The 22,495-nt window shown below is 42.5% G+C and overlaps 1 protein-coding gene across 2 annotated transcripts in view; it reads left to right on the top strand.

The window, feature by feature from the left end:
* hdac3 (histone deacetylase 3) overlaps nucleotides 1-22,495 on the top strand; it is a 41,721-nt gene that overhangs the window by 4,079 nt on the left and 15,147 nt on the right. Inside the window, exons 2-9 of one of the 2 annotated variants that reach the window (XM_048543810.2) lie at nucleotides 2,903-2,985; nucleotides 4,378-4,520; nucleotides 12,082-12,163; nucleotides 13,133-13,189; nucleotides 13,281-13,336; nucleotides 16,350-16,483; nucleotides 17,124-17,204; nucleotides 18,793-18,866. In XM_048543810.2, the coding sequence (XP_048399767.1) occupies nucleotides 2,903-2,985; nucleotides 4,378-4,520; nucleotides 12,082-12,163; nucleotides 13,133-13,189; nucleotides 13,281-13,336; nucleotides 16,350-16,483; nucleotides 17,124-17,204; nucleotides 18,793-18,866 (710 nt within the window). The remainder of the gene's footprint in view (nucleotides 1-2,902; nucleotides 2,986-4,377; nucleotides 4,521-12,081; nucleotides 12,164-13,132; nucleotides 13,190-13,280; nucleotides 13,337-16,349; nucleotides 16,484-17,123; nucleotides 17,205-18,792; nucleotides 18,867-22,495) is intronic. The other variant, XM_048543811.2, reaches the window with a different exon arrangement.

The raw sequence follows: 22,495 nt of genomic DNA, 5'->3' as shown, positions 1-22,495 counted from the left end.
CAGACACGATAAGGGCATTTAAGGGACTTTTAGGTAAGCACATGAATATGCAAGGAGTGGAGGGATATGGACCAAGGGCAAGCAGAAGGGATTTGCTTTATTTTGATGTGTCTGGCATGACATCATGGGTCGAAGGGCTCGATCCTGTCTTGTACTGTTCCGTGCTCTATTTCTTTGTTTTAACAAAATTGCAGATGATCTATCTCTGTGTTCCATCCCTCTCTACACATATTAACTATCTTGGCTACCATAATCATGACCTCTTTGTGGAAAGTTCTCTTGTGTTCTTTTCTTGCAGTGCATTGAATATTATGAGTGGTTCTAAACTTTGATAAACTTAGCCAGTGATGGATAAAGTTACATGTTGCATAAAGGCTATGATACCTATCTTCTCAAACAACAAGCATGCAGGCCTAGTGGTCTGTTGCCCAGCCGAAACTCTGTCCAAGCCACCGAAAAGCCACTGCTTTGGCTTCTGAATCTCACCAGCAAGGCAGCATGCATGTGGTCAGACTATGACTTCTAGCTTGGCTAATCACAGGTTCTCTCACTCTTGCCTTCAGATGCACCTCTGATCACAGATTCTGTCTCTGGAGGAGGAGCAGCTGTGTGGGAGAGACTGAATCTCTGATTAGACAAGTTGATCCTGCTAGACTCCAAGTTCAGAGTCTCTGACTGTACATGTCCCGACTGGTCACTTCCATGTTTGAATTTCATGGTCTTTTTGAAGGTGCTTTGTGTTGAATGCACCTGGCTCCTCTGTATTTTATATATTTGCTGAGGCCTGCATTTATAAAGTACTTCTGGGACATCTCAAAGAACTTTGTAGCCAATGAAGTATTTTTGAATTGCAGAGACTGCTGTGGAAGTCATGGCAGCCAAATTGCGCAGTGCATTCCGCAATCATCAATGAGTCGTTGGCTAAATTATAATGTCTTAGTAATGTAGGTTGAGTCTTTGATGTTGAACCAGGAGAGTGGTTACATTACTAAAATGAAACAAAGAACTACACATGTAATGGGAACTGCAGATGCTGGAGAATCTGAGATAACAAAGAGTGGAGCTGGATGAACACAGCAGGCCAAGCTCCTAAGATGCTGCTTGGCCCGCTGTATTCATCCAGCTCCACACTTTGTTAACTACAGATGCTTGAGATTTGAAGCAAAAACTGAAATTGCTGGAGAAACTCCCCAAGTCTGGCAGCATCACTAGTATGAAAGCAGAGTGCGGCAGTGAGATAAACACTGAAGTAAAACAATAAAGACTCACCAAACTTGAAATGTTAACTCTGCTTTCTTCTCACAGATGCTGCCAGATCTGTTGAGTTTCTCCAGCAGTTTCTGCTTTTGTGACTTGTTGCAACACACTGGTCATTTTTGAAATAGCGACTGTGGGATCTTTTGAATTCATCTGAGCAGATGTTTAATATGTCAGCTAAGCAATATCACCTCCACCAGTGCAACACTCCATCAGTAGTGCACTGGAGTAGATGTTAACTTGCAATCATCTGACTTTTGATGGTAGATGAACAAGAGATTCAGGACTGTCAAGGATGCTGGTGAAGAGGTGAGAGAGTGGGAGCTAACTGCAGTGCAGGGATAAGGATTATATGGGACTTAGTTTGTACTGTCGATTTTTAATAGCTTTGCTTTCACACAGAGTTAACTACTTTAAACCCTCAGTCTACCTCCTCATCTATGATACTTCTCTTGACTTTGAGTAAGACAAATTGTGGATTCAAGTCCCAGACCAGAAACTTGAGGATAAAAATGAAACTAACACTTGTTTAATACTGACTGAGTGTTTTGTGGTTGGAGGTGATGCCTTTCAGGTAGGACATTGAGCTGAGGCCTTGCCTGTCCCCTTTCATTATCCTGGCTGATATTTATCCCTCAGTTGAAACAGGTCATTGTCTTAGCGCAAGCACAGAAATTCTTGTGAAGAAGAGTTACTGGACCCGCAATGTTAACTCTGCTTTCTCTTCACAGATGCTGATGAACCTGCTGAGTTTTTCCAGCTATTTTTGTTATTTCTGATTTCCAGCGTCCACAGTTCTTTTGGTTTTCAGGTTATTGTATCACTTGACTTGTCTAGTTACCATTTGTGGGTACAAATTTCTTATATTCCAACAATGGTTACACTTTAAAAGCGACTTAAAAAAATCTGGAGATATATAAAGTTCCTATTTTTCAAATTGGCTTGTTATGCTTTTCGAACTGTTCTGTTTTTGCTCCATTTGCTACTGACTGTTGCTCAGTATTTCTCTTTTTGACATGCTAAATATCTGCTCCGGTGAATCCAAAAGATCCCACAGTCAACATTTCAAAGGTGACCAGTGTGTTGTAATGAGTCACAAAAACAGAAATTGCTGGAGAAACTCAGCAGGTCTGGCAGCATCTGTGGGAGGAAAGCAGAGTATAAAATTAAGAGTCCAACTCTAAAGGTTTGCAGGAGCGAAGAGACCTGGGTGTACATGTGAATGTTGGTAAAGTTGGTGGGACATGTGGAGTCTGTAATTAAGAAAGCTTTTAGTACCCTGGGCTTTATTGATAGCGTAAGAGTACAAGACCAAGGAGGTTTTCCTAAAACTTGCATATGACACTTGTTAGACCTCAACAATTCTGTAATGGTGATTTTTTTTTGCACTGAGAACAATAAATCAGAGTGTGTGGAGGTTTAAAATTTATTAGGGAAGGGGAAAGATTTTTCTTACTCCCTGTTACATAAGCCTGTGCCCAATTCCTCCCCAGTGCCCTCAGAAACTCTTTGGCAGCATTTCAGTGGTACAGATAAAAGTTTTTCTCTATAACCCATGTATGTACCCTGTCCTTTTTTAAATTGTGTCTGTGATATATTTGGCAGCATACCACAGAATCTCTCACTGTTGTTTTTCTTTGTCTAGGTGCTGGGCATCCCATGAAGCCACATCGTCTGTCTCTCACTCACAGTTTGGTTCTACATTATGGACTATACAAGAAAATGATGGTATGTGTAATGATTTCAAACCTGTTGGTTTCACAGAATTAGAACAAATGCACTGTATAGAAACAGACCTTTTGGCCCATCTGAGTTGGTTTGTGCCATCATGTTCTCCTTCCACTGTAATGACACCTTTCCTCCAATAATCATTTAGATCCTTCCTCAGGTATCCCTTCATAAACAGGCTGAGGCAGCTCTTCCCAAACTGTGGGTCGTGACCCTTGTTGGATTTGCAAAAGCACCAGATAGCATCATAGTCTCTGCTTCATCAGAGATTGCGCCCTAAAAGTAGCACTGAGGCCTGGGCAAAACCCAGCCCTGACCTTGCCCTCCTTGGCGCTCAGTCTCTCTGAGACACGTGTCGGGAAGGCATCATAAACATGTAGACCGCAAACCCTGAATGAGAAGGCACTGGTCCTATGTTTGCACCTTCGCAAGGTGACAGACCTGGATTAACTCCCACTCTCTGTCGGGGGGATGTGCAGGAGGGTAAATGCAAGTCACCATCTTTATAGGGAGCATTGTGCAGCAGGGTGACCGCCCAGCCTCCACATTTTTCAGTGGACAGTGTAAAGTAGGGGTCATGCATGGTGACCCTGAGTAAGGAAACAGGATGAGAGGAGCATCACTGAGCCTTCTTTCACCAGGAAAATGAAGAGCATAGCTGGATCCTACATAACTACATGAAATTATATTTTAACAGAGTATTTTAAAAGACTTTTCATTTATTTGGTATACTATTTTATTGCTGGTTTATGGGGTGTCAAATTAGAAAATGGTCTGGAAGTAGCCGTTAACCAGGAAAATCATTGAGGTAGCCTAGGCATTCAATCTGATTGAAAAGCTGAACATTTTTGACTGGAGCTTTTGAAAAGCACGTGGTAAAAGTGCGTTTCTCTTTGGCAGCATATTCATTGAAGTGGTCTTTATCTTACTAAACTAAAGTTAATGCATTTGGGGCGGATCCCTGCATTTGAAAAATTGTGCTGCAGTGTCTGACTTACTGTTTGGGGATTTCCCCAGAAGAAAATGCTTTAATGGCAATGTACTAATGCCATAAATAACTTCTTCATTGCTCGTGCTCTGTATATTTGATTCTGGGGATGTGGTTGTGTCTGGCATGGCCAACCTTTATTGGACGTTCGTTGTAACCCCTTTGTAAAGACAGTGGTGAGCTGATTATAAAATCACTGTCATTTGGGGAGCACTTTGGGTAATATACTTTTTTAAAGGTGTAGGATAAAAGCATATTGTATTAACTGGTTAGTTGTATTCAATGGATTGCAGTTGTTCTAGAGCACTGTTTGTCCATTTGACCATTCTCCCCATTTGACACTTAGGGATGACGGTAGACAAACCCGAGTATAAAATTCTCAATTATAGCCTTGTTTCCAACAGGTATTCAAACCCTATCAGGCCTCTCAGCATGACATGTGCCGATTCCACTCTGAGGACTACATAGATTTCCTGCAGAGAGTGAGTCCGAACAACATGCAGGGTTTCACCAAGAGCCTGAACACCTTCAATGTGGGAGATGATTGGTAAGGGAGAAACAAGGCTGAGTGTTTAAATGTAGCAAACTGTGACTCTGCTGAACTGCTGATTTGATTCAGGTTGTTTTTGTTGTCTTAATGTTGATTGTGGCTCCTACTTTAGGGGAGGCAATGGCCTGGAGGTATTATCACTAGACTATTAATTCAGAGACCCTGGTAAATTTCTGGGGGTCAGAGTTCAAATTCCACTACAGCAGAAGGTGGAATATGAATTCACTAAAAATCTGGAAGTAATAGTCTGATGACAATCATGCATTCATTGTCGATTGTTGGAAAACTATCTGGTTCACTAATGTCCTTTAGGGAAGGAAACTTGACCTTACCCGGTCTGGCCTGCAACAATGTGGTTGGCTCTTAACTGCCTTCTGAGCAATTAAGGATAGGCAATAAATTCTGGCCACTCCAGTTACACCCACATCCCATGAATGAACAACAAACTCACTTTTCTAATTCATCTTAGATAGCTCTCTATATTGAGAAAAATGACTGACACCTTGATACTGTATAACAATCGCAGAGGAGCTGTTTCAGTACAATTCATGCAAAGTGGCACTAATTCAGGTTTTACGAAATGTAGGTTTATGAAAGATTTTGTCAAATGTGGCAAGTCAGAACATTTGGAAGTAATTCTGCAGGTCATTAGGAAGGCAAATTAAATGTTGGTTTTTATTGCAAGATACGTTGAATATAAATGTGGTGAACTCTTCGAGGTGTATTGAATGGCTAACTTAACTAAGGAGTAATGCACTTGCAGAATTGGAGATGGATCAGATGAATCACTTGGCCGATTCCTAGAATGGAGTTGTTGTCTTTGGTGGGAAGGTCTAATGGGTTCAGAATGTACTTATTCGAGTTTGGAAGAATGAGAGCTGATCTTATTGAAGCAATTATGATTGTGAGGGGGCTTAACGGTGTGGATGCTGAGATGATGTTTCCCCATATGAGGAAGTCTAGAGCTAGTCAAAAAATATCCATCTTCTGTTTAAGTTTGAGATGAGAAATGTCTGCTCTGAAAGGGTTGTTACTCTTTGGAATTCTATTCCTCAGAAGGGAGGCTGGGGTATTGTCTAAATCAATCTTGTATGTACTCAATGATGTTTAAGTTAGAAGAGCAGGCAGGAAAGTGAAATTGAAGCTACAATCAGATCAGTCACAGTTGTAATGGCAGAATCAGCTTGAGGGACAGAATTGCCTGCTTTTTGTTTTATGACCTATTTCCTGGAGTGCCAGTTCACTGACAGTCACTCAAGGCAGAAAGACCATTGAATAGCGAGTTTTGGGAAGATTTGTAGCTCAGGTTGAGGTTCTGGATGTAAGTTTGCTCGCTGAGCTGGAAGGTTCGTTTTCAGACGTTTCGTCACCATTCCAGGTAACATTCCAGTGAGCCTCCGGTGAAGCGCTGGTGTTATGTCCCGCTTTCTATTTATCTGTTTAGGTTTCCTTGGGTTGGTGAGTCATTACCTGCGTTGGTGATGTCATTTCCTGCATTGGTGATGTCATTTCCTGTTCTTTTTCTCAGAGGGTGGTTGATGGAGTTCCGGTTGGAATGCCATGTCCTAGGACAGATGTGTTTTCCCAATCGAAGTGGCGTCCTCCGTCATCTGTATGTAAGGATACTGGTGGTAGTGGGTCATGTCTTTTTGTGGCTAGTTGATGTTCATGTATCCTGGTGGCTAGCTTTCTGCCGGAACTCCATCAACAAACACATTGATTTGGAGCCCATCTACCACCCTCTGAGAAAAAGAACAGGAAATGACATCACCAACGCAGGTAATGACTCACCAACCCAAGGAAACCTAAACAGATAAACAGAAAGCGGGACATAAAACCAGCGTTTCACCGGAGGCTCACTGATGATGTTACCTAGAATGGTGACAAAATGTCTGAAAACTAACCTTCCAGCTCAGCGAGCAAACTCACATCCTGACCCTTGAATCTGATTAAGAAGTACCTAAGGACTGGAAATGTAGGCTGAGCCATGTACATGCAGTCTCTGTGTTGAAAACAGGTTCCATTCCTCAGCCTGATTTGCACGTGAGTCATAACACAATATAAAGCATCAGTTCGTATGTACAGGAAATGTTCATGTATTGGGTTTTTTAAATTATACCCCGTAAAAATTTGCATTTGTAAGTATGAGCGTTTGATCAGACAGTCTAAATCAAGGATCCCATACTTAAGTGCAATGCATACTGATGGCAACCATGCACTGTCACATGTCTCTCATACCACAAGACTGTTACTACAACTAGGCTACGAAATAATCGCGTGTCCCTGACCAGATTTTTAATCTGATACAGACAGATGTATTTGGGAATATAGGTATTACCATATATACTCGTGTAAAAGTGGAATTTTTTAGACTGTTTTTCAAGGTTAAATTTGAGGTCTACTATTATATGGATACTACTTTTGAGCAGGTGAAATTCATGCTACAGCCCAAAATACTGCATCATTAGCAGAAGCCCAATTGATCTCTAAACAAAGAAAAAAAACCTGTGAATTATCATAATTACTGTAATATCTTGTCTTTTGGTTCAGCAAGCAGATTTGTGCAGTCTTAGTTCTCTGCCTAAGTACTAAGTCATGCCTTCGCAAGGACGTTGTGCACCATCCAGCACTTGCCTCAGAATCCTAAATTCCATCCTTCGTTTCGTGCAGGGACTCAAATGGTTTCACGACTAACACATTTTCCATTTTGACGATTTTCAAGTACCCACTTTTTTCTCCACTTGTGGCCACTTGCTGAGTTTACCTCTGGCACACTTTTGTTTTGGCATTGTCTGAAGTTCGTTTGATATCTTTCTCCAGTTTCTCCAAAACACACAATTCTCTTGCTGCTACGCAGTTATTTGTGTTCTCTGCAACTTCACGAACTTTCAGTTTAAACGCTACTAGTTTTTTTTTCTGGAGGGCATTTTTACATAAAATGATGAAGAAATTTCAAAACACGATGACACACAAAAAATTTCCTCATTGTGACATTTATGTACAGGATAATATGTTGACTCATAAATGTTCATCTATTATCTGTGAAAAGCTAGGGTCAGCTTTTATACAATATATATAAAAATTCCAGATATTTTGGCCAAAAATAGGTGGTCAACTTTCACATGAGATTGACTTTTACTGGAGTACATATGATATATGGGTTCTTGTCTCTTCCAAGAATTCACAGAGACTGTAAAAACTACACAATATAGAACACAGAACATTACAGCACAGTACAGGCCCTTCGGACCTCGATGTTGTGCCGACCTGTCATACCGATCTGTAGCCCATCTGACCTACGCTATTCCATGTACGTCCATATGCTTATCCAATGACGACTTAAATGTTCCTAAAGTTGGTGAATCTACTACTGTTGCAGGCAAAGCGTTCCATTCCCTTACTACTCTCTGAGTAAAGAAACTACCTCTGACATCTGTCCTATATCTTTCACCCCTCAATTTAAAGCTATGACCCCTCGTGCTCGCCGTCACCATCCTAGGAAAAAGGATCTCCCTATCCACCCTATCTAACCCTCTGATTATTTTATATGTTTCAATTAAGTCACCTCTCAACCTTCTTATCTCTAATGAAAACAGCCTCAAGTCCCTCAGCCTTTCCTCGTAAGACCATCCCTCAATACCAGGCAACATCCTAGTAAATCTCCTCTGCACCCTTTCCAAAGCTTCCACATCCTTCTTATAATGCGGTGACCAGAACTGTACACAATACTCCAAGTGCGGCTGCACCAGAGTTTTGTACAGCTGCAGCAGAACCTCTTGGTTCCGGAACTTGATCCCTCTATTAATAAAAGCTAAAACACTGTATGCCTTCTTAACAGCCCTGTCAACCTGGGTGGCAACTTTCAAGGATCTGTGTACATGGACACTGAGATCTCACTGTCCATCTACACTGCTAAGAATCTTACCATTAGCCCAGTACTTTGCCTTCAGGTTACTCTGACCAAAGTGCATCACCTCAGACTTGTCTGCATTAAACTCCATTTGCTACCTCTTAGCCCAGCTCTGCAGCTTATCTATGTCTCTCTGCAACCTACAGCATCCTTCATCACTATCCACAACTCCACCGACCCTAGTGTCGTCTGCAAATTTACTAACCCATCCTTCTATGCCCTCATCCAGGTCATTTATAAAAATGATAAACAGCAGTGGACCCAACACCAACCCTTGTGGTACACCACTAGTAACTGGTCTCCAGAATGAACATTTCCCATCAACTACCACCCTCTGTCTTCTTTCAGCAAGCCAATTTCCAATCCAAAATGCTATATCTCCCATAATTCCATTCCTCCACATTTTGTACAATAGCCTACTGTGGGGACCCTTATCGAACGCCTTGCTGAAATCCCTATACACCACATCAACCGGTTTACTCTCATCTACCTGTTTGGTCACCTTCTCAAAGAACTCAATAAGGTTTGTGAGGCATGACCTTCCCTTCACAAAACCGTGCTGACTATCCCTAATCAATTTATTCTTTTCTAGATGATTATAAATCCTATCCCTTATAACCTTATCCAACACTTTACTAACAACTGAGGTAAGGCTCATTGGTCTATAATTACCAGGGTTGTCTCTACTCCCCTTCTTGAACAGGAGAACCACATTTGCTATCCTCCAGTCATCTGGTACTATTCCTGTAGACAATGACGAGTTAAAGATGAATGCCAAAGGCTCGGCAATCTCGTCCCTGGCTTCCCAGAGGATCCTAGGATAAATCCCATCCGGCCCAGGTGACTTATCTATCTTCACCCTCTGTCGGATTTCTAATACCTCTTCCTTGTGAACCTCAATCCCACCTAGTCTAGTAGCCTGTATCTCAGTATTCTCCTCGACAACATTGTCATTTTCTAGCGCTTCCCCTATCTCATCTGACTCCACACACAACTTACCACTACTACCCTTGATTGGGCCTAATCTTACTTTCGTCATTCTTTTATTCCTTAAATACCTATAGAAAGCCTGAGAGTTTACCCTGATCCTATCCGCCAACAACTTCTCATGTCTCCTCCTGGCTCTTCTGAGCTCTCTCTTTAGGTCTTTCCTGGCTACCTCATAGCCCTCAAGTGCCCCAACTGAGCCTTCACATCTCATCCTAACATAAGCCACCTTCTTCCTCTTGACCAGAGATTCCACCTCCTTCGTAAACCACGGCTCCCGCACTCTACAGCTTCCTCCCTGCCTGACAGGAACATACTTATCTTTGACACACAAGAGCTTTTCCTTGAATAAGCTCCACATTTCTAATGTGCCCATCCCCTGCAGTTTCCTTCCCCATCCTATGCTCCCTAAATCTTGCCTAATCTCATCGTAATTGCCTTTCCACCAGCTATAACTCTTGCCCAGTGGTATACATCTATCCCTTTCCATCACTAAAGTAAACATAACAGAATTGTGATCGCTATCACCAAAGTGCTCACCTACTTCCAAATCTAACACTTGGCCAGGCTCATTACCCAGTGCCAAATCTAATGTGGCTTCGCCCCTTGTTGGCCTACCTACATACTGTGTCAGGAAGCCTTCCTGTACACACTGGACAAAAACTGACCCATCTATAGTACTCGAACTGTAGTGTTCCCAGTTAATATTTGGAAAGTTGAAGTCCCCCATGACAACTACCCTGTCTCTCTCACTCCTATCAAGAATCATCTTTGCTATCCTTTCCTCTACATCTCTGGAGCTATTCGGAGGCCTATAGAAAACTCCAACAGGGTGACCTCTCCTTTCCTGTTTCTAACCTCAGCCCATACAACCTCAGTTGACGAGTCCCCAAACATCCTTTCTGCAACTGTAATACAGTCCTTGACCAACAATGCCACACCTCTGCCCCTTTTACCATCTTCTCTGTTCTTACTGAAACATCTAAATCCCGGAACCTGCAACAACCATTCCTGTCCCTGCTCTATCCATGTCTCCGAAATGGCCACAACATCGAAGTCCCAGGTACTAACTCATGCTGCAAGTTCACCCACCTTATTCCGGACGCTCCTGGCATTGAAGTAGACACACTTCAAACCAACTTCTTGCTTGCTGGTGCCATCTTGCTACCCTGAAACTTTATTTCGGACCACCCTACACTCAACCTTTTTTATAGTCGAACTGCAATTTTGGGCCCATTCCCCTGCTGAATTAGTTTAAACCCACCCGAATAGCCTTAGCAAATTTCCCCCCCAGGATATCGGTACCCCTCTCGTTCAGGTGAAGACCATCTTGCTTGTAGAGGTCCCACCTACCCCAGAAAGAGCCCCAATTATCCAAGAATCCAAAACCCTCCCTCCTGCACCATCCCTGTAGCCACATGTTCAACTCCTCTCTCTCCCTATTCCTCGCCTCACTAGCACGTGGCACGGGCAACAAACCAGAGACGACAATTCTGTTCGTCCTAGCTCTCAGCTTCCATCCTAGCTTCCTGAATTTCTGCCTTAAATCCCCATCTCTCTTCCTACCTATGTCGTTGGTGCCAATGTGGACCACGACTTGGGGCTGTTCCCCCTCCCCCTCCCCCTCAAGGATCCCAAAAACACGATCAGAGACATCGCGCACCCTGGCACCTGGGAGGCAACACACCACCCGTGAGAGTCTCTCGTCCTCACAGAACCTCCCTATCTGTCCCCCTAACTATGGAGTCCCCAGTGACTAATGCTCTGCTCCTCTTCCCCCTTCCCTTCCGAGCAGCAGGGACAGACTGCGTGCCAGAGACCTGTGCCCCACGGCTTTCCCCTGGTAAGTCGTCCCCCCAACAGTATCCAAAACAGTATACTTATTGTTGAGGGGAATGGCCACAGGGGATCCCTGCACTGCCTGCTGATTCCCTTTCCGCCCCCTGACCGTAACCCATCTGCCTTTTTCCTGTACTTGAGTGACTTACCTCCCTGTAACTCCTCTCAATAACCCCCTCTGCCTCCCGACTGATCCAAAGTTCATCCAGCTCCAGCTCCAGTTCCCTAACGCAGTTTTCAAGGAGCTGGAGTTGGGTGCACTTCCCGCAGATGTAGTCAGCAGGGACACTAGTGCTTACCTCTCACATTCTGCAGAGGAACATTCAACTGCCAACCGCATGTTTGAAATGAGGAAAGCTTATTTGTGTCAATACAACGTGGAGCTGGAGAATACAGGTGGTCAGGCAACAACAGGGGAGCAGGAGAGTTCATGTTTCGGATCGGGACCCTTCATCATGTAGGGTCCCAAAACTTGACTCTCCTGCTCCTCTGATGCTGCCTGACCTGCTGTGTTCTTCCAGCTCCACACTGTATAGATTCTCACTCCAACATCTGCAGTTCTTGCTATCTCCAAAGTTTATTTGTGAGCCTGAATTCCATTAAACGGTTTTTAATCTGTTGCATGTTGAGTAGAATTAATGACGTGGGCGGTGAGGAAGTACCGTTTTTAAATTTCACTTTCTGAAACTTGAAATTTGAACAGCCAGCTCAACCTCCTCGTCATAATATAAGTTCTGCCTTTACCAGTGTTCACAAGTCACAGACCTCCGAAAAAATGCATAAACTGCTTGAATCTGAATGAAATATACTTTATATTTTCAGTCCTGTGTTTCCGGGATTATTTGAGTTCTGCTCAAGATACACAGGAGCTTCTCTACAAGGAGCAACACAATTAAACAACAAGGTAACCAGGACATGTTTTGCTGTTCAAAAGCATCTTTATTCAACCAAATGGCTGGGTTACTTTTTGAGTGTGGGGCCAGTACTTTTGGGCCTGAAGTTGATTCTGGAATCTGCAATCATCTGCTTACATATGCCTCATTCATTCAGCATCATTCATTTGTCCATCTCATAGTCACTCTGTCTTTTCTTGCCTGTGCCTCAGCTTATTTATCTCCCTTTCCCACTTGACTCCTCCACTTCTTTGTTTCTGTCTCTCGCTCTCGATCTCTCTCCCCCCCCCTTGCTCTCGCCCTCCACCCAGCCCCCCCAAAAATAAAACACTGTATGATTCAAATGCTGCATTCAATTCTGATCTTGCTGCTATAGGACTGGGGTAAGCTGTGAAATTTGGAAGGCCTCAGAAAAGAGTTACAAGGATGTTGCCAGGGTTTGAGCTACAGGGAGAGGCTGAATAGGCTGGAGCTGTGGCGTGTCAGAGGCTGGCAGGTGGCTTATAGAAGTTTATAAAATCATGAAGAGCATGAAAAGGATGAACAGACAAGGTCTTTTTCCCAGTGTAGGGGAGTTCAAAACTAGAGGGCATTGGTTTAAGGTGAGGGGGGAAAGATTTAAAAGGGAACTAAGAGGCAACATTTTCAAGCAGAGGGTGGTGTGTGTATGGAACGAGCTGCCAGAGGAAGTTTTGGAGGCTGGTATAATTATAACATTTAAAAGGCATCTAGATGGTTATGTGAATAGGAAGCGCTTAGAGGAATATGGACTAAAGCTGTCAAAATGGGACTAGATTAATTTAGCATATCTAGTTGGCATGGACGAGTTGGATTGAAGGGTCTGTTTCCACGATGTACATCTGTGACTGTATGTCTGCTTTCCTTGCCTGCCTATCCACACTGTCGTTTATTAAGAAATGATATTAAGTATGGCCTGCTGATGAATGACACTCTGTTGATGACTGACACTTTGTTTTAAGGTGTGTGATATCGCCATTAACTGGGCTGGAGGACTTCATCATGCAAAGAAGTTTGAGGTATTGTGTAATATGATAAAACATCTAGCTAATATTTGCATCCCTGGACTTCATCTAAAGTCTTTTGTCTTGATCATTTCTCGTTCCGTAGGCTTCGGGATTCTGTTATGTGAACGATATTGTCATTGGAATCCTGGAATTGCTAAAGTAAGACATTTTCAAAATTATTTTTTGAACGATGCAGGAAATTGTAACTTGATATTTCTCACCTGGTTGTAGTTTTACAAATATAGTACAATCTCGGTTAACAGTGGTTTGATTTGCTGGATTTCCTGCATTGCACCAGTGACTGCACTTGGAAAGTATCGAATTGGTAACGTGTTTGGGACATCCTGAGGTAAAGAAAGATGATGGACCCCTGCAGGTTTTTCTTTGTATCCTCTGCAGAATGTTTTGTCGCGTGTGGGGTATCAGTGAAAGTTGGGATCGACAGAAGTTTTATACTTCATTAGACTCCATTTAGTTGGGTGACTTGGTGCAGTTGTTCTGAAACTAGGTCCGCACAGACCTTGTGGGTGCCTGTGGTACTCGACATACCCAAGACTGGATGACCTCCTGGGACACCATGGTCAAGACTAGTGACTGAGTGGCAGTTGGGGGGTGATCTGCACCCCTAAGCTTCTGGGTTCTTAAAATGAAACTGTTCAAGGCTGATGCCAGGCAGCATTTCTTCAGCCAGACAGTAACTCAAATCTGGGATTCTCTTCCTGCAAAATGTTGTTGAAGTTTTGGGGGTCAAGATTTGAATGATAGGGAATGTGTCAGGACCTGTGTAGCTTCAATGCAGACCCATCGTCCACCTCCTTCCCAAGTTGCTTCAGATTAGGTCATTGTGCTTCAAATCATTTATTTCTGACAATATAATTCAAAATCTCTTGTTTGATGTACAGAGAGATCTGTGTGTTCATGTCCATTTTCCCTGAAGGTGGCAACGCAGGTCAACAGAGTGGTTAAGAAGGCATAAGGCATGCTTTCCTTCATCGGATGGGGTATTGAGTACAAGAGTTGGCAGGTCATGTTGCAGTTGTATAAGACTTTGGTTCGGCCACATTTAGAGTAGTGTGTACAGTTCTGGTCGCCACATTACCAAAAAGATGTGGATACTTTGGAGACGGTGCAGAGGAGGTTCACCAGGATATTGCCTGGTTTGGAGGGTGCTAGCTATGAAGACAGGTTGAGGAGAACAAAGAACAAAGAAAATTACAGCACAGGAACAGGCCCTTCGGCCTTCCAAGCCTGTGCCGATCAAGATCCTCTGTCTAACCTGTCATCTATTTTCACTCCACGTGGTAACAGGAACCATTGGAGACACTGGATACTGCAAAGGCTATGGGCTCTGACAACCTTCTGGCAGTAGTCCTGAAGACTTGTGCTCCAGAGCTTGCCACTCCCCTGGCCAAGCTGTTCCAGTACAGATACAACACTGGCATCTACCCGATAATGTGGAAAATAGCCCAGGCATGTCCTGTAAACAAAAAGCAGGACCAACTCAACCAAACCAGTTACTGCCCCATCAGTCTCCTCTCGATCATCAGTAAAGTGATGGAAGGTGTCAGTAACAGCGCTATCAAGCAGCACCTGCTCAGCAATAACCTGCTCGGAGACACCCAGTTTGGGCTCTGCCAGGGCCACTCAGCTCCTGATCTTATTACAGCCTTGGTTCAAGCATGGACACAAGAGTTTAATTTCAGAGGTGAGGTGAGAGTGACAACCCTTGACATCAAGGCTGTATTCAACCGAGTGTGGCATCAAGGAGCTCTAGCAAAACTGGAATCTATGGGTATCGGGGCAAACATGCCAGTGGCTGGAGACTTACCTAAAACATAGGAAGGTGGTTGTGGTTGTTGGGGATCAGTCATCTCAGCTCCAGGACATCTGTGCAGGAGTTCCTCAGAATTGTGTCCTTGGCCCAACCATTTCCAACTGCTTCATCAATGACCTTCCGTCCGTCATAAGGTCAAAAGTGGGTATGTTCGCCGATGATTGCACAACATTCAGCACCATTCACAACTCCTCAGATACTGAAGCAACCCATGTTCAAATGCAACACGATCTGGACAATATTCAGGCTTGGGCTGACAAGTGGCCAGTGACATTCACACCACACAAATGCCAGGCTAAGACCTATTCCTGATGATCGAGAGGACACAGATGGGTTGGATTTATCCTGTTTTTTGTGTACAGGACGCACTTGGGCAATTCTCCTCATTAGGATTATTTTCATTAGAAAGATGGAGATTGAAGGGGGACCTGATTGGGGTCTACAAAATCATGAGGGGTATAGACAAGGTGGATAGCAAGAAGCTTTTTCCCAGAGTGGGGGACTCAATTACTTGGGGTCATGAGTTCAAAGTGAGAGGAGGAAAGTTTAAGGGAGATATGTGTGAAAAGTTCTTTACACAGAGGGTGGAACACGTTGCCAGCGGAGGTGGTAGATGCAGACACGATAGTGTCTTTTTCAGATGTAGCAGGACAGGTACACGGATGGGCAGGGATCAAAGGGATACAGACCCTTAGGAAATAGATGATAGGTTTAGACAGAGGATCTGGATCGGCACACGCTTGGAGGGCTGAAGGGCCTGTTCCTGTGCTGTAATTTTCTTTGCTCTTTGTTACATTGAAGAATTCTTTTTGTGGCTCTGAATTTGTCAAAAGTCCACATCTGAAACAACAGAAATTGCTGGAGAACCATAGCAGGTCTGGCAGCAACTGTGGATAGAAAACAGAGTTGACGTTTCAAGTCTAGTGACCCTTCAGAATCGAGGAACAAGAGGTCTTTCTGTTTCTGGCAGGGCATAGGGATTTGGGGTTGGGGTGGTGGGAGGAGTGAGCAGATAGGCAGAGCACAAAGACAGAATAAAGAATGCGTTCCTTTTTCTAAAAGGAATGGCTGATAGTAATTTAGGGAAGCTGAAAAGCTAGGTAGGTGATAATGGGTTGGCAGTGCTGAAAGTTATCCATGCCATGAAAGGACGTGGAGTGTGGGGACCGAAGACATCAGGCTCTAAACATACTGAACTCAATATTGAGTTGTGAAGGCTGTAAGGTGCCCAAGTAGAAAATGAAATGTCGTTCCTCCATCTGCATCTGGCAAAGGCCCATGTCTGCTGTAACTCTACAGGTGAATCTAAACTCCCAAGTAACTATTTATTTCCTGCAGGTACCATCCACGTGTCCTGTACATTGATATTGATATTCACCATGGCGATGGGGTGCAGGAAGCCTTCTATCTCACTGATCGAGTTATGACTGTATCTTTCCACAAGTATGGGAACTACTTTTTCCCTGGAACAGGTGAGAATTTTGCAGCTAGTGACCTGAATGAGGGGCAAAAATAAAATTCAGTCCATTTTTTTCCACTAAACTATGGATTCTAGGGTTTCATACCAGCAATTCCCCAAGGGAGTGCTATGTAGACAAAGAGGTGGTTGCTGACGAAATGCTGCACTGTCTGAATTGTCGTTCTTTGACCAAGATGTTAAATTAAGGTCCCATGTGCCCGTTCAGATGGATGTTAGCCATATCATCCTGACTGCGTACTTAGAAAAGTGTAGAAAGCTATACTGGTGTCAAGGCTGGCATTTCTGAACAACCTATCAAAAAGTAACAATTTGTCATTCACCTCAACCTTGCAAATCTAAAGGCATCCTAACTATGCAGGAAGTAAGCAGCAGATTATTTATAGTAACTAGATTTGTGTTTTCTTGTGTATAGATGAACGTGTCACGTTGTTGAGGTGTTTAAAGTGATTCAGCTAGTTGGTATGCTGGATGATGAGAACAGTTTTGTCTGGTGCTGAGTGTTCAGGATAGGTTCAGTAGGCTGAATGGCCACATCCAGGTCCCATGTTATTTGTTTCAGAGTTCATTTCTTTTCAGATTTTTATTGTTCAATAGTAGCTACTTTTCATAGAAAAACACCGCTCTCTTTGTAGGTGACATGTACGAAGTTGGTGCAGAAAGTGGACGGTATTATTGCCTGAATGTTCCACTCCGGGATGGGATCGATGACCAGAGTAAGGAAAGGAATTTTTCAATCTCTTCTACAACTTAATTTGGCAGATATCTGCCCAACCTTCCTTTTGACTCTATCCGTCTTCCTGAGTTGTCTGTCAAATAGATTATCTTTTTAAAAAAATTGTTCCCAGGATGTGGACATTGTTCAGCATATAATGCCCATTCCCAGTCATCTTAAGATGCTGATAGTGGACTTTCTGTAACCACTGGTACTTCTGAAAGCCATTAAGAGTCAAAACACATCTTTGGGGAACCAGAATCTCATCGCATGAGGACATTTAGAGATATTATGATAATGGGACAGTTTTTTGGCCGACTACTGTGACCAGCTTTTAATTCAGTAATTTTTTCCTCCTGATTTTGAATAAGAATCTAAGTTCAGAGCTATTTGGAAGATTTGAATTTGTGCTATCTGGATTAATATTAGCCCAGGTCTTTGGCTCACAAACCCAATATATGTCCACTGTGGGATAGCATGAACTGCAGTTCTGGAGTTTCTAGCTCTTCTGATGCTGCCTGGCCTGCTGTGTTCCTCCAGCTCCATGCTGTGTTATATGTCTACTATGCTACCTTTATTAGTGCTGTTCAAATTGTAGTAAGATGATCACGTGTCAATAATGTGAAATGTGGAGGAGCAGGTTGTATGAACAGTCAACAGCAGCTGCAACTTTTGACCAGCTGAATGGAATAGGTAAATATGGCCATATTACTTTGAATAGCATACTACTGATCTACAGAACTGTGTAACAATGTCTCAAGGGTGTGAAGAACAAGTTGGGGGACACACACAAAGAGCTATTTTTTCTCACACAGTCTGCTGCTGGAACACGTTGACTGGGTGTAGCATTCATTTTGTAACAAAAAGAAAATTGACATTAAAAGCAGAAAATGCTGGAAATACTCAACAGGTACCTTCAATAGAGTCATACAGCATGAAAACACGGTCCAGCCAGAGTTAATATTTTGGGTGAATGGCTGTTCAGAGATGGAATGTACTGCCTGAAAGATTGGAGGAGGCAGATTCAGTCGAAACATTCAAAAGGGAATTGGATGATTATTCGGGGCTGTGGGAAAACAACATAGCAATAGCAGTCATATGATAAGAGAGAGTTATTGCACTTGTGACGGGTTCTTCCTGTGCTGTACCTTTCTGTGCAAGACCTGTGTGCTTTAATGGGGGATGATGGGGTTAGTATTTGTAAAGAGTGGGATTCAGTAGACTGAAAAGCAGATTTCACTCTAGTCGGTCAAAAGGACTCTGAAAAGAGTGCTGTACGACAGTCGAGAGCATTGGAAAAAATTAAATGTAAGGTAGTTGGTTGGTATTTCAAGAAGTCAGGGAGTCCATGGCTGATTGGTATCAGACAAAAGCGCTTGTGTGCAGCCATCTGGGTCCCATTTTGTCAATCTGTCCCTGGCTTCGGTCTGGCTTATGAACAGTTGCAAGTTCACTTCAGAAGGTGATCAAAACTATCTTTATTGATCCCTGTCTCAATTCACTTTTTTTTTCTCCTGTTTTAGCAACAAGGTAATGCTGATGATCTTGTATTCTGATTTGCAATTTTTGTCTTTTTGATTGGCTTTCAGGTTACAGACTCTTGTTTCAACCAGTTATCAAACAGGTCGTGGATTTCTACCAGCCCACGTGTATAGTGCTGCAAGTATGTTTATGCTTATATTTTTAGCTTGTGGCCTTGCCATCTCTCCAACCAATTTTCTCAAATATATTATTGGTATTAATATTGTATTATTAATGGACAGAAAAGTGTAGAGTCAGCCTGGTAGTATTGGTGATTGAGCTGATGTTTTCATTATTCTTTAATCAGAAGTGAATGCTGTTTGTAATGAGCTGCACAGGAAAGGCTGTTAGAGTTGCAAGAGTAGTACAGACTCAAGGAAACCTGTTTTCCCCTGAAGAAGATAGGGCAAATTGAAAAGGCTATTTCTTTCATTTGGGGAAAAATGAAAAAAAGAGTATACTGGGATTGTTAAATAGGGGCATGTAGTAAAAAGTACAATGAGGTTCCTCACAACTTTTATAAAGGCATTAGCTGGAGTATTGTATCCAATTCTGGACACCACACTTGTGTGGTGAAGGGTGACAAGGCTTTGGAGAGGTGGCAGAAGAGATGTACTGGAGTAGTACCAGTAATGAAAAACTTGCGTTACGTGCAGGGGCTATGTTTGTACTCCTTAAGAATGGAAAGCGTAAGGTGAAATTTGATAATCATTTTCAGGGTTTTAATGGAGTAATTGCAAAACTGTTTCATTTGGCAGCAAATCCAGTAATCAGGGATCTAACAAAAATAAAAGGCTTGGGTCAAGTGGAATCAAATGTATTCTTATATGGTTTGACTCAATGCCAGTCTGGGTGGTGCATTTTTCCAATGAGTTAGGAACTCTTAAGTTTTGAATTGTTGCTTGTTAAGACTGCCTATTTTCACCTGTCTAATAGCACCTGACCCTGTCCCTGACTCCACTCAAATACTGTTCTTATCCCAATTCATAACTTTGTCGACTCTGGAGTTATCAATTCCAAATCTTCCACTCTACTCTAAATTTGGGGTTATCTAAAGCGTTTGCACATTCCTTAATTTATCCCAAAACCCTGCTACCTCTGTTCTAGGTTGGATTATGGATAAGCAACGACTTGATTTTATAATTCTTGTCCTTGTTCACAAATCCTTCCATAGCCTCCGTCCCCTCTATCTCTGTCATCACCTCCAAGACTCAATTCACTTCATGCTACTTGAGTTCGAAGTGAGTTTGAGTTTGGAATTTCCTCCTAAAATAGTCCCACCAGTCTTTTCTCCTTTTACTCTTTAAAATCTACCTCATCTGCCCAACTATCTCCATAATCATAGAATTGATACAGAGCAGAACGTGGTTATTTGACCTGTCGTATTTGCACCAGTCCGCTGAATGAGGATCTTGACTTAGTGCTATCCTTCCGCCCTTTCTCCATAACTCTGGCAATTATTTCTATTTAAAGTAATCAACTCGTGCCCTCTTGAACGCCTCAATTGAGTTTGCCTCTATCACACTTCCAAGCAGTGTCTTCCAGATCCTAACGACTCATTGTGTGAAAAAGTTCCTTCTCATGTCATTTTCACTTTTTTTGAGATTTTGTTTTAAAATTAGTGCCCTGTTTTCCTTGATCCATTTAAGAGTGACGTCATCTTCCCCTCTTTACCTTGATTCCCCCTCCCCCAGGTAATTTTAAAATCTGCTGTCAGTTCTTCTCTTGGTTTTCTTCTTTCAAAGGATGACTGTCTTAACTTCTCCAAACTATTCTCATAACTGCAGTTTCTCATTCCTGGAGCACAGCAAGGAATCACAAAGTCTTTCACAGGTACATAAACAGTAAAAGGTAGTGATAGGAGTAGACATAAAAAAAGAATATTTGCATGATTTTGCTATTTATGTGCCTATAGAAGACTTTGGGACTCCTTGTTTTGTTAGCTGCCAGTTTTTCTTTTCATATTTCCTCTTTCCTTCAGAACATTTTGTGCTCAGCTTGGATCCAAATTGCATTTTCTACGTGACAATCATCACAAGCACACTTTTCTTACTTTGTACCACCTTTGTCATTGAAGCGAGTGCTGGACTTATTGTACCTTCTCTTTTAAGGCAGTATATCTTGCCTCTGTCTGAGCAATTTCTTATTTGAAGATTGGCTGTTGTTCTGCAGTTTCCCAAACATCCTTTATCTATTGAACCCAGCTCTACTTTGTACCATTCAATGGCACTTGCCCAATTGATTATTCTTATTCTGGATTGACCATAATCTGTTTCGACCATTATCCTTATTCTTGACTGACGATGGTTACTATTGCTAAAATGTTCACCCACTAACACCCGACCCACTTGGCCTAATTTGTAGCTTTGAGCCAGGTCTAGCACTGTCTTTCTGTTGGACTGTACAGACACTGCTGTAGAAAATTTTTCTGAGCCCAATCTAAAACACTTACCCCTACCTACCCTTAACCATACCACTGCCCCAGTCTGTATTCAGGTAATTAAAGTTCCCCATTATAATTACCTCGTAATTATTGCATTTCTCTGTCATTTTCTTGAAGATTTGTCCCTCTACATCCTTCACGCTCATCACTGACTAACATAATTAATTGTCGTGTTCCTTAACTGCAGCCAGATCGATTTTGCCTTTGAACTCCCAAGACACAATTTTTTTCCTAGCACTGCAATTCTCTGCTTAACCAATGCCACATTCTTTCCTTTCCTGTTTTCTAAGTATCTCGTAACAAAGAATGTTAAATGTAAAATGCTGCCATTCCTACAGCCCGTAATCAATACAAAATCATAATGCCACATTACAATCAGCACTTGTAATTCAGCAAGCTTTCTTACTTTATTCAATGCATTCACATTAGCTATTAACTCAATATTCTCTATTGTAGTGCTGTCTATCTCTCTCAATATTTCATACACCCTGGTATTATCCGCTAATGTTCTGTCCTGATTCTGACTTGTCTTTCAGAGCTAGTTCAATGCTACTAGCAAAGTGCACTGCAAGGAACTCAGTCCCAGCTGTTGCTGAAACTTCCTGAACACCTCTTAACTTAGGTTGTGTGAAGTGTCAATGTCCGTTCTGTAATGGCCCCCTCTAACACAATCTTTTGTAGATATTTTTCATTGGCTTGTTCAAACTTGTTATATCACACCTCTAGAGCAGTTGTCCTGGCTCTGAAGCAGGGACAATACCATAGCATCACAGGAGCATCTAATCTCTCTTTTGTATTATTAATTTCGAACTTTGCGTACAGTTAATGAAGTTGTGGTCCTGAGACATCACTGAAGTTTTTTTTTCAAACTCGGCCCTCTCGTATTGTTTCAGTTCCTGTACTCCTGGAGGCTGCCAGAAATAGAGAAAGGAGAAAGCACCATTCTCTCTTCATTTGTCAAACTCTCATTGATTCCACACTGCACGCTACTCAAAAGCTGTCTCGCTCATACTGCTAGCTCCAGATGTCTCTGCTGTCTGGGTATTATAGAACCTTTGAAGACAGTTACCTAATTGGCTTATCTCACTCTCTGTCCAGCAGAGAGCTGGATTAGATATCTCCTATGAGTGAATTTATTTAAGATGTTAGATGCAAATTCACTACACTCGATTTTATTAAAAGAACCTACCCTGTAAAATTTGAGAAGACACTTGCTGACTAAACTGTGATTCTACTGTCTCCCTGCACTTCTGTAGTTTACTGTTGTATCTTGTTTGATAATGCATCTCTGACATGCTTTTGTCTTTACTATGTTAAAACTGCTGGTT

This window comes from Stegostoma tigrinum, chromosome 13, assembly GCF_030684315.1.
Source record: "Stegostoma tigrinum isolate sSteTig4 chromosome 13, sSteTig4.hap1, whole genome shotgun sequence".
Classification (NCBI taxonomy): Eukaryota; Metazoa; Chordata; class Chondrichthyes; order Orectolobiformes; family Stegostomatidae; genus Stegostoma; species Stegostoma tigrinum.
This window is presented reverse-complemented; position numbering and strand designations above follow the sequence as displayed.